The 12,833-nt window shown below is 39.2% G+C and overlaps 1 protein-coding gene across 3 annotated transcripts in view; it reads left to right on the plus strand.

Annotated features, from left to right (window-relative positions):
* Window positions 1-12,571, plus strand: part of RASGEF1A (RasGEF domain family member 1A) — a 185,203-nt gene extending 172,632 nt beyond the window's left edge. For all 3 annotated transcript variants that reach the window (XM_076338371.1, XM_076338374.1, XM_076338373.1), the window contains 9 exons: window positions 3,038-3,259; window positions 3,516-3,590; window positions 3,831-3,923; window positions 5,946-6,048; window positions 6,348-6,427; window positions 7,084-7,275; window positions 8,846-8,969; window positions 9,216-9,288; window positions 9,909-12,571. In XM_076338371.1, coding sequence (XP_076194486.1) covers window positions 3,038-3,259; window positions 3,516-3,590; window positions 3,831-3,923; window positions 5,946-6,048; window positions 6,348-6,427; window positions 7,084-7,275; window positions 8,846-8,969; window positions 9,216-9,288; window positions 9,909-9,933 — 987 coding nt within the window. In that variant the 3' untranslated portion in view covers window positions 9,934-12,571. The remainder of the gene's footprint in view (window positions 1-3,037; window positions 3,260-3,515; window positions 3,591-3,830; window positions 3,924-5,945; window positions 6,049-6,347; window positions 6,428-7,083; window positions 7,276-8,845; window positions 8,970-9,215; window positions 9,289-9,908) is intronic.
* The last annotated feature ends 262 nt before the right edge of the window (window positions 12,572-12,833 follow it).

Here is a 12,833-nt window from a genome sequence, read left to right on the forward strand (position 1 = left end):
TCTAAGTCCCGCAAGACACATCAACTAGTTGTATCAAATGTACTCTTGCTCAAGGTAAAGATGCTTAATATTCAATAGTTCATTCCTAGCTCCTAGCAATAATCAGCAGCTGTTTTGTTGCTATGTTTCAAGTGACATGCACAGTATTTCCACTAAGGAAGTTATATTTGAGCTCTGCTAGCTAGGCAATCACCAGTCTTAACAGCTCTTGAGTTTCTAGCCTATGAAGAAAACTAGACCTCACAGAAGACTCTTCTGAAGCAAACAGATAAAGCAAATTCAAATAAAACAAGGGCTGTTAGTTTTCTGTTTTGTTGGTTTTTGTTGTGTCCCCCCCCCCCCGCAAGCCTACACTTTTTTCTCATTGAGAAAGTCACTGTAAGTACCAATAGAACTGCAAGGGAATTAATTGTAAAGTGTTTGTATGAACGTGAAGGCTTACTTACAGAGAAGCAGAAGCTTCTCCTTGTTTTCAAACCCACAACTTCAAGATATTTTTGAGAACAATTAGCAGGAAATGGGAAGACAGTTGTATTACGTGTGGTTTTGTTGATTCAAGTACAGAGAAAATGAAGAACAACAGGTTTAACAGCACTGCATGAATCAGTGATAGGACACAATACAATTAGGTGTTACCAAGTTGTCAAAAGGAAGTATGTCGGTTTTGTTGCATCAGCAAAGCTGTTTACCTGGATGCTGCTATGAAAGTGTCCGTGCCTTAGTAGGAGGGGAAGAGGAAATAGGATTATAATATGCCTTTTATTCCCTTTGTAGACAAGGATGAAGAGGTGTATGTCGGCAGAGATACTACTGTGAAAGGGGACTTGGCAGAGGTTTTATTTAGTGTCTGTATCTCAGTATGTAGTTTGTCTATTACTTTGAACTAGAAAGAAGTTGTGGCCTTTCTTTCTCTTTCTCTTCCCTCCCACTCTGTTAGGTATAAATAAACTGTCATTTGAGAAAAACTCATCTTCATGTGGTGGCTCAGTGCTCTGGTGTCTGAGGCATCTGATGACATCCATTAATTACAGCATCACCGTATTTATCCCCTTAACAAAGCTACAAGTCAAGTTTGATCAGTGAAGAGCTATGCCACATCTGACCCCTAGGAAACACAATTTGTCACTGACAAAAAGCAGCTCTTGCTCTCAGTATTTGTTGCCACAAGAAATTATCTATACTGTGCTTCAGCAAGGGATTATGGTAATGGTTTGAGGGGTTAGTTTGTATTTTAAAGCTTTTACAAATCCCCTTAGGACATTATTCTCCTGACATAGGATAGAAAGTAAACTGAGAACTCGCACAAAGCGGTCAGGTGCTTGTCCTAGTGATATCAGACAGCAAACCAAACAGCTATAGCTACAGCCAGGGTTGCGCCCCAAATTAAGTACAAATGTCTTGTTTGAACTCAAGCAAGGACAAATTATTGTATGCTTATTGACATTTTCCAAAGCTGTAAGAAAATTTAGGGTAAGACTAGCGATGAAAGGAAACTGCTAAAACTCTATGGGCATTTGTCTAAGTGTTAAGACGCTAATAAATTCACAGTAGCTTAAGCCAGCCATAGTTTTTCATGTCACTGCCGTTTCTTTGTTCACTTTCACATAATATCTGCGATACTCTCACCTGCCTTCAAATTTGATTCTCCACGATCCATATCTAGAAAGTCTGCCTCCTCCCAGACACATGGGTAAGTCAGGCATAGCAGCTGAAGTCAAGTGATTTACAATAGAAAGCTCAGCATACCAGAGAGCAGAATTAGCGCTTTATTTTAGTCCCACCACCACGCTCCCTTGGCATTTCTGAACACTTGTAGCACAATATCCGAAATGGCTCCAGCCAGCTGCTGTTCAGCGGTAATCCAGTTGCCTCATCAAGATGAGCTACGCTGCCTTCAGCTTTTCATTTGATTTCACTTGGGAGTCAGATTATTGCCTTGTAAAGCAACATTCTGACACTATTATTGCTTAATTATAGCATGCAATATACAAGTATTTGGTAGGCATTGTCTCTCACATCTGCTACATAATTTCAATCATCACTGCGTATTAGTGGCTTCTTTGAACGATCACAGATTCATTGCAGTTCTTTCTAGTGCATCCAGTTGACTGGCAGAAACCAACACAGCAGGTTGTAAACTAACGGTTAACCTTGTGGCTAACTTCAAGAGAAATAGTTTGCATGAAAGCAAGAGAACAATTGTGTCGGGAAGAGGAGGAGGACTGTCTTTGGTAGAATTAGTTTTTCCAGCAGCAGGAAGAACAGGGTTGGAGAACCTGGCTCATTTAAAGCAGTAACAGGAGGGATGGAGGAGTAGGAAATGTCGACCTCGGAGAAATGTCTGCAGGACACAAACAATCAATGGCAGAAAGAATTCAGCTTGCCTTAGTTGCCAAAACACTGAGCAGATGGATTATATTTCTGTGGCTTTACCAGTATGTGTCCTTATAGATTCTATGTTTAAAATCTGCACCTGATTAACAGAAGGGCATTTTAGTTGTCCAAGAACGTGATATATATTGTGCTCTTACCTAAATCTTTGGATGCTATAGTTGTTCAAAGCCAAGCCAGGGTATTTTACGGGTATATTCCTGGACATAATGTGAATTCCCTGGATTCTGCCTGCGCTAGATAAACTTGATCATCGGCGGGTCTGATCAGAATGAGAAAGAGCTTTTTGGCACTTGGTACACAGAGGATCCAAGAAGCCTTGTGCGAGCAGCTCAAGTCCGTTGCACTATACCCACTTTTAAGCTGTTTACCCAGATGCTTTTGAAACGGGGTACTAGCCAAAAACTGCCGCAAGGAGCAGACCAGCCAAGCAAGTGAAACAGAGTTGGGAAGGCAGGCAGGCATAACAATGTCCTAACTGCCCGCACAACTCCGTAATGACAAGTTCATTTGTCACAGGATGATCAGCTCAGATAAGATGAAAGAAAATGGATATTAGGCGTTTATTTTTTCCAGTCAGAAATTGTTTGGCGATCTATGACTGCTAAAAACCTTTAGCTCTTGCATTGTTTCTGCCTTTGCTTAGGAGAATGGAACAGTGAAAAAGATCATTAGCCAGATGACACAGAATCTCCTGATGGCCCTCTCCGCACGGAGCCAGTACCAAGAAATCAGAGAGAAATTCCGGCAACCTGTTACTGACAAAGGCACCATCCTCAAAACCAAGCCACAGTCAACTCAAAAGGACATCCTGAGTGTGTGCTGTGACCCTCTGATCTTGGCACAGCAGCTGACCTATATCGAACTGGTGAGACACTAATTTGTGTCAAGTATTTCATTTTCCATTTACTAAATACTAATATATTCATCAATATGAATTTTGCTATGGCTTCACTGAAAGCCTCCAATGTTTTAATCGAAAAATAAAAACACCTCACACATCTGCACTGTAGAAAGATGAAAGTTACCAAAACGTTTTTTCCTAACTTTGGCTTATTGATGCATTTTTCACTCAACTCCCTGTTTGTCTGTACAGTGACAATCTCCCATCTCTCCAAACACAGGAAAGGGTGAGCAACATTTACCCAGAGGATCTGATGCAGATTGTCAGCCACATGGACTCCCTGGATAATCACAAGGTACAAGAAGGGGTACGGAGGGAAAAAGAAACAAAGAGTAGCCAGGGTAAAGAGCCTCCGTGATTTTAGTATGTATACCCTGCACAAGAAGGGCTGACATTTTCTAACCTTCTTTAAGCTCGTGCCTTAAAAAAAAATCCAACAAGATTTTATCAAGACACGAAAAGGAAGTTAATCCTTTGGTATGTTGACTTTATCATGATACAGGATAGGATTAACACGTGGCCTGTTCTCTTACAGTGCCGCAGCGATGTGACCAAAACCTATAATTTGGAGGCCTATGACAATTGGTTCAATTGTCTCAGCATGCTGGTGGCTACAGAGATTTGTCGGGTAGGTATTCGTAGAAAAACAGATAGCAAAGTGATCCTGGCCTTAAGGACAAAAGGCAAGCAGTGGTCTAACAGAGATTTAAATATTAGCAGTTCAATTAAAGATAATGGCATTATTCAAGCATTAAGTTATTTGAATGCTTGTATGATTAAGCGTTCATGGCTATGTTGGGCATTGCATATATTCTCTAGTTTTGTGTAGCTTCCATAGTAGCATTAGTCATGCAGTGAAATGGAACTTGTGTGGAGTTTGAGTTAGGAGCTCTTTTGGATTTATTTTTTTTTTTTTTAAATACATCCATAAATTCTCAAAGATACTCATCTTTAAACGCAGATTTACCAATAAACAGCTGTCCTTCCACTGCATTTAGATATCATTAGCACTGTCATATATTCATTTTTGTTGTAGAAAAATCAGGAACAAACTTTCTTCAGAAGTCTGGAAAGAAAGTGGACTACTGGAGAGGTTAAAAAAAAAAGAGGGAGAACAGCCTTATTAGAAGTTAAAGTAACTTCTGTCCTATAATAAGCAAAGAAATAGAAGGTATACTGCCCCAGAAACCTTCCCCCCCCCCCCAATGTGTATTCTGTGTCTTTTTAGATTCCTATTAATATGCACCAATTCTAGCAAATGGGAAGTTTTCTCTCTATTCCTGCTTGGTCAGTAGCCCTTCTGTGGAAATCCAGATGCCTACTGCAGTTTCATGAAGTCCGATATATTGATCCTAATCTCTTAAGATTTCCTGCTCTCACAGAAACTTATTTCAAAACCACACCAAGACATCTTCCAGAGCTGGCTGGTATGGCTAATACATTTAGTAAACCAGTCAAAAAGGTTTAGCATACCAAGGGCTAAGCCAAGCCATTGACTGACTACTGAGCCATTTTCTTTTGATATGGCACAGAAACTGAAGTTTTTAGGTAAGAGATTTTGTTGTGGGGGTTTTTTTTGGTTTGGTTGTTTTTTTGTTTTTTGGGTTTTTTTAAAAGAAACAGGGAATTCCCTGGTGAAGTAGTCTGCAGTCACCATTCAGGAGCCATTTTTGTATAAGCCAGACCAAACTTCTAGACTTCTAGATCTAAATATGGGAAAGATTTTGATGAATGAATGTAATCTAGGCAGTAATACTAGCTTAAAAAAAAAAGATAAAAATAGAGAGAGAGAAAGATTGATGGTTTTTGGAAACAAAGTTTGGAGACAGCGCTATATTAACCACTCAACCAATTGGAACAGGCTGCCCAGGGAAGTGGTTGAGTCCCCATCCCTGGAAGTATTTAAAAGACGCATAGATGAGGTGCTTAGGGACATGGTTTAGTGGGTGGTGGTGTTGGGTCGACGGTTGGACTCGATGATCTTAGAGGTCTTTTCCAGCCGTAGCGATTCTATGATTCTACATTAATTTTGCTTTGCAATTTATAAAAGAATCTGCAAAGCAGATGTTCAGCATCACTTGCTAGATCCTTTGCATGTCTGCATGAGTGGGAATTTGTGTACTTGATCATCATCATCACTACCTGCTCTCAAGAGGTCATTTTTACAGAGTAAAATGAGAAAATCAGGACACGGCAATTTTTCTCTCTCACATTCAGGTTACATGCCCTTGGTCTTAAGTCTGTTCGCTGCTTTCCCCACCCCTCTTCTTCAGAGGTTTAAATTTTTTGCATATATTCTTTCTGATAGCAGCTTCATGTTATCTCCCTTTTCCAGCAACAGGAAATTGCTGAAAGTGTCCAGCTTGCTTGTACAAGATTCCCCAAGACATTGAACTTTATGTATAAACAAAAACTTACACTCCCCCCACAACTAGACAAATAATTGATAGTAGCCCCAAATACTTCTGCTATTTTAATAAAAAGTTAATCTTAACAAAATACCCTCAGGCCTATATCATCTTAAGATTAAGCTAGCTGGATAGTCTTGACACGTCCATTCAATCAACCTGTTACAATGCCTTTGACTGAACATCCCATCCAAAATTGAGGCCATCCCTTCCCTCTTAACAGATCTTGGGTTTTTTTTCAGGTTGTAAAGAAAAAGCAGCGTACAAGAATGGTGGAATTTTTCATTGATGTGGCAAGAGAGTGCTTCAATATTGGAAACTTCAACTCAATGATGGCTATTATCTGTGAGTATCCTTAACACAGATGACAAAAGGCACTCCATTTTACAGCCTGACTGGCAAGACTATGCTTATACTTGCCTTAAATTGGCTGGCCACATCAGCACACGCTCTCCTACGGGGGCAGTATGTACCAGTGACAGATTAATGTGTGCGTGGGCGAGTGTCAGCTACAGCTTTTGTTTGTCAAGCTGAACTGCCTTCCAAAACGTGTGGTGGTGCCGATACATAAACACAGAGTTACGTTAGCCCTATATTTTTTCAACTCAGTTGTTTCTTTCTTTGTCTCTTCTCTCTCCATTCAGCTGGCATGAACTTGAGTCCTGTGGCACGACTAAAGAAAACTTGGTCCAAGGTCAAAACAGCCAAATTTGATGTTTTAGAGGTATGTATAAAGTTTAGACTTCATACAGAAATCCACCAAATAGTTTCATCCAAACCTCTGCTGTGGAGTTACTAAGTCAGAGATCAGAGAGGCATCTCTGTCAGCGGTCACCAGCGTAAAAATATTAGGGAGAGCATTTCCTGAATTTCAAACTCCCTACTTGCCTGCAGTGAAAAGCGGATGCAAGTTTTCTTTAGGTTATTTCTTCCTAGCATATTTTTTCCAATTTAACATCAAGGTAGTTTTCACTCAAGCGAATGCCATTTTGCTACCCTTAAAACTAATTAGAGTACTCCATCTAGTGGAGATCTGAATGAAAACAAAAAAACTTAATTGAAAATTTCATCGGAAAGATTGGTGACAGCAAGTTAGAACTTTGGTTTTTTCCGATAGTCGTTTATCATTTCCTCTCAGTCTTCCATTAACCACTGAAGCAAAGCACAGATGTAAAGCTAGTACAGAACCCTTCTTTCAAACAAGATAGAAATTAGAAAAACCTGCATCCAGACCTGATCAGCATAAGGTACTTTATCTTGAAAGTTTAAAAAGGGGCCCCGCGAATTCATAAAGAATGAACTCACTGATGGTTAGATCAAAGCTTTTTATATTTAGGAAACATTATTACTTGACTGCCTTTTTCCCCCCCATAAAAACAGCATCACATGGATCCATCCAGCAACTTTTGTAATTACCGCACAGCCCTGCAAGGAGCAGCACAGCGATCTCAGACTGCCAACAGCAATCGAGAGAAAATAGTCATCCCAGTTTTCAACCTGTTTATTAAAGATATCTACTTTCTGCACAAAATACATACAAACCGCTTGCCCAACGGGCAGATAAACTTCAAGGTAGGACTTTGCTACTATAGAAACTGTAATGCTAGTTAAACATTGTACATTACAAACATTTGCTAGTTTTGAACTTCTAGCTCATTTATTATCAATTCCTTCAGCATTGCTGTGATAGAAAACCATAAAGCGATATCATTATCTAGGGGAAATGATTTCACCAAATTTCTGTGAAAGCTAGCGCTTGCAGTTGCCGTGTTTATATTACATCTCCAGCAGATCCACAACTGCACACACAGAAGAGAATCCATAAAACTGCTGGAATGTAATTGCCTTCAGTTAAAAGCTTAGTTTTAAAATGTACTGAAATAGAGACTATTTTTTTGTTAGTTGTACCTGAAAGTACAGTGTAGATGCACTACAAAACATAAAATTCACATAAGCAGAACTGATTGGAATAACATTAATTTGTTACCAAAACTGTTGCATGAAAAGATTGAGAAGAAAATAAGAATTTCAGAAGCCAAACCCCCAGCATTAAAAATTACTTAAGTAATACAGAAATAGTCTAATGTTAGCCATTTGGACAGGGAAATCTCTTCAAGGACCGTTATACTTGTGCAACATTTAAAATAGAGGGAAGAACTCGAAATCAGGAAGTATAAGAATTTTAGTGTACCACGTATGATGGCAGACAAAAATTTGCCACTCCTCAGCCCCGCGCCTGCCTTACGTTCAAAAGGGATTGGGGGAAAGCGGAAGGCGGTAAAGAACGGAAAGTAAACTTTTCTGTGGCAGCAAGCCGTCATATCTGATCAAATCGTAATAGGTAACTTCCCCCTAAATCATCAGCGTTAGCCGATTTAACCTCATCGGGTTAGTAGCTATAAATGCTACGCACAACCAGGAAAGGGTATTTAGCAGGCCTTCAAGGGAGTTCCTACGGCTTCTGGGTTCTCTCTCCCTGGCTAATAAACATACATGTCCAAAAGTCCACAGCCTGGCAAAAGTACTTCTGAAGTTTTTTGCCATTATTAAGGCTGGGTAGGGGGAGGGGGGCACGCAGAATATACAAGACAAACCCAAAGTAATTACGCATTTCTTAAAATCCTAAGAAGGAAAGGATATCTGTAGTTTCTGTATGTTATTTTGATTATTTCTTAAATTTAAAGAGTGCTTTATGAAAAAATCAGATATGTCATATTTCGTTTAAGTTGAAGGTTGGAAATGTAAAAAGTAAAGTAAGTAAATAAAAACCATTTACTGACCCGTTCCACTCGCAGGCTAATTTAGAGGTAAGACCCAGAAAACAGGCCAATAGCACTTTATTATATACGAAGAAAAGGTTGATGATGAAAAGAACTGAATGCAAAAGACCGGGCGGGTAGCAGGGATACGCTGTTCTAAATGTGAGAGGCTAACAACGGATGAGGAACTAGGAGCAAGAGGGGGGAGATGAAGGGAGCAGTAAGAAGAAAGGATAACAAAGACAACCACCGAATAAGTGATAATAAGAGAAGCAGCATGAATAAGAACAAGACCGAGAGGCTCTGAAATGGAAACAAAGGAACTAATATTTGAAAGAAAACAAATATGATTTTGATAATCATCTTCTAATTACCTCATGCAGAAATTCTGGGAAATTTCGAGACAGATTCATGATTTCCTGACATGGAAGCAGGTTGAGTGCCCTTTTGAAAAAGACAAGAAGATCCAGAGCTACCTACTCACAGCACCCATTTATAGTGAAGAAGGTAAGATCCTTTACTGAGCATTATAGCGAGTCTTCTTACTTGTTGAAATGCAGATGAAAAAAATTAACACGCAAAAAAATATTTGATAAGTAAGTGGTATCACTTCTGTATCGGCTTCTGATGAGAATAAACTTCTTTATGATGTCTGCTAAGTTAAACCTGCTATATTGTACCTTTTTTTTTTTTTTTTTTTTTTTTTTGAGTTAAAGAACCCATGTATCTGATTGTTCTTGTTTTATTTACTAGCTCTGTTCATTGCATCCTTTGAAAGTGAAGGTCCGGAAAACCACATGGAAAAAGACAGCTGGAAAACACTCAGGTATGAAGCTTCCTCAGAACATGAGCACCTCATCACCTTAACGTGATGAGATCAGTTAATTTAGATGAGATTTCTTCTAATACTGAGGCCAAGGCAGAAAGATTTAGACCTTTGTAAATCATGTTAAACATTCAGATTTGACATACCCGTACCAGATGCAGAATGGATGAAGAAGTCTATAGGTCCTGAGCTGCAGCTGAGCTACATTATGACTGTATTGTCCTAGACAAGACAGTGTTTCCCAGTGATCCCGGCGTTTGTTAGGAAGTCCACGTAAGCTTTTCACTTATGACACCCGCGCAATGTACCTCGCATCAAATCCGATGCTGTTCAGCAAGCAATAGTTTAGGATGACAGAGGAACATATGTTACTTGCCTGAGCGCATCTTAAGGGCCTGAAGTAATGTTACAAAGGTTAAGTTTTCATTTAATTTAAAGTCAGCATGTTTACTGGAATTCATAGACGTTTTCCAGTTTATAGCAGTTGAAAAATCTATCCCTTGAAGAAAGGCTTCCAGCTAGTGATGCGAGATAGACCTGTTGCCAGCCTTTACCAAAACTGTAAAACTTTTTTCCGTGATAGAAAAGATAATTTTATTCTTTATTACTTCTTCTTCTAGGACAACTCTGCTTAATAGAGCCTGAGATTTTTGGATCTGATCTGCAGACTTTGAAGCACATCGAATGAACGTGTTTTTACAGCCTGAAAGACTTGGACTGAGCTAAGAAAGACCTCACTGGCTGAGGTCTCTTTTGTATATACGGTAACTTTTATGAAATAAAATGTGGTAAATATTTCACATGTCAACCTTAAGGCACTTAAGTGAAGGGTTTTGGGTTTTTATTTTAAATATAAGGGCAGGGCCCTGTTCTCAGAGATGAAATGTATCATGGGAGATGGTATCCCTGGGGAGATCTTATTCTATCAGCATCCAAGTTTTTATTTTTTTTTACTTCCACCAAAATAAATAAAAGTTAAAACACACATCCCAGCTAAAGCCAGTGTTCAGGTTAAATACTCCGTTGGACCAGTATCATACAGAACACTCAACACGTCTCTCTAGCTTTGAGGTGAAGGGTCTCCTTCAAATCAGTGATACCGTTCGCATGTGTTAGTAAGTGTTTGTAGAGTCAAGGCCTTCGACATCTGCAGCAAGCGTGTTCCTCTCCTACATCAGAAAATAGTGCCTTACAAGGTACTGATATCGTTTAGTGTACCTTCTATTACGCTGGACTGGAAGTAAAGAAAATAAAAATATGGATGTCTCGAAACCAGCTACGATGTACTTTTTAAATAAAATGGAGAATATGGCACATGAAGTAGAGTATACCTGCCTGTAACATTGATGGTGCAGCAAACGTATTTTTGTTACATGATTTAAACAGATAAGATGGGGTAACTGCTGGGGGATGTGCGTTTGTGTGTGCGTATGTGTGCGTGCATGTGTGAAGATGCACACATGTCTAAGTTTTAATACTTACTTCTGGGAACTAGCCTTTAAATTCTGGCTGTCAGAATAGTTTGTGTTTTCCTTTTTAAAAATCAGGGATTTTTGTTTTGTTTTGTTTAAGAGAATGACGTCTAACCTAGATTATCTCTGCAAAACAGGCTCCACGTGAGCTAGGGAGAGGGAAGTAAACTCAGATGTCCAATTTGAAGTTAAGGCTAAAATTTCCAAAGAAGCTTGAGTTCATCACCACTGAACGGGGCATTTAATTCCCTTGTTTCCTTCGAAAATGCTAGTCTGCACTTACAGACGATTAAAGCAAAGACCAGCTTATGATGCAAGCTTTTCCTAGTATTTTGCAAGCCATGATTAACTGGCCGGATTAACTGGTTTGGGCCAGAACCCATTGAAATCCGAGGGAAAACACCACAAGAAATTGGTCAAACCTTTGAACCCAGGTCAGTACCAAAATTAGAGATGATCTGTAAACCCGCTGATGCTTACCATTTCTAATTTCTCCTTTTAGCCCTGAGTTTGCACCTAATTTGGCTACCCAAATGAGCACCCCAGGAGCTTATGTTATGTTAAGATTCAAGGTATTCATTTCCAGGAAAAAATATACAGTTCAGGACTTACTTTCTCACCTGATCTCTGAATTCAGAAAGAAAAAAAAAAAATCTAGGCTCAGATTAGAGACTGTTTTGTTTAATCAACAAATTATTACGTGTGAGTATCTACTGTGCTTTCCAGTAATTGTCCTCTTACGACTTGGGGGCTGGATATTTGTAAAGATAATGACTTGAGCCAGACAATTTTTTTTTTTTTTTTTAAACAAGGCCCTCTGGAGTTCCCAGTGGCTGCAGCCTCCCTTGTAGGGCCTCGCAGAGGGCCTCTGCACAAGCTTCTTTAAAAATGATCAGCTCTAAGTAGATGGGTTTTACCTTATTCTGCCTTCTGTTGAAGAAGGGGCAAGACTTGCTGGACCAAGGGTCTGGTTTATTCTGGTCCAGTAGACTTTTCTTGCCGAGCGCTTACAACCAAGAGCAGTGCCACTGTTTCATATAGCATCTGCAATCACTTAGTAGAAATTATTTGCTGTATTGGCCCTGTAGTACAGTGAAAAACTGAAGAGCCTTCCCTCTCTCCCTGTTCACTCCCCCCTTGACAAGTGCTTAAAATTAGAAGAGTAAGTTGCAGTAAGGAAGGGAGATAAATCAACATTTTGCTATTCCTGTAGCATTGACATCAAAGACAAACAAAAACAAGTTATGCCATGAAGAAGGAAGAAGTAGAATACTAACCGTTAACAAGAACGGCCCAGAAAAGGGGAAGGGGTAATTCTTATGATTTGCTGCTATTTTTCCTGTGCTGAAGTACTGACCTTCAGCCCTGGATTAGAGTAAGAATATTTATACTGTATTATTACAGTGTTTTGCACTTTCAGAGATGTTCTAGCTAGTAACATTGTCGGACACTATAAGAGGGATTGTATATCAGCTTTGTTTATGTAATTGAAATTTAAAAGGGATGCTTAAAATTTAAGAAAAAAATATATATTTGAAATGCAATTTTAGAACACTTTCTGTAAATGTATAAAAAAGCTTTCACATGAATGTGCACTTCACCAGTCAATCAGTCCTAGTATATACTTGAAATCAATGCAGTATCCACATTGGTTCCTTTCTATTTTTCCTCCCTCAGTTTGATACATTCCTTAAATACCGTGTTTTGCTATTCTGAGCTGAAATGCTAAATATAAAGCTGTACCATAAAGCAGGATATTCCGTGTTTGACTGGATGTGCTTGCATTAATAAAAAAAACCAACTTGCTTCAACCAGGCTTAACTTTTTCCATGGTTCTTTTTCACTTGCAAACTGATCGAGCCACAAACAGCGGCTGAACGAGGTGAACCGACTGCGGAAGGCAATACAGTCGCAGCGAACCAACTGGTTACTTTTAAATTTAAGTTCTGACTTATAAAGATACATTATGAAATATTTAAGTATCTTCCAACAAAGGCAAGAGCAACACTAAGCCAACAACATGCTGCCACTTCTAACGTGCTCTCTATAACAGCGGTTTATGGATTTGATAGA

The sequence above is a fragment of the Aptenodytes patagonicus genome, chromosome 5 (assembly GCF_965638725.1).
Source record: "Aptenodytes patagonicus chromosome 5, bAptPat1.pri.cur, whole genome shotgun sequence".
Lineage (NCBI taxonomy): Eukaryota > Metazoa > Chordata > Aves > Sphenisciformes > Spheniscidae > Aptenodytes > Aptenodytes patagonicus.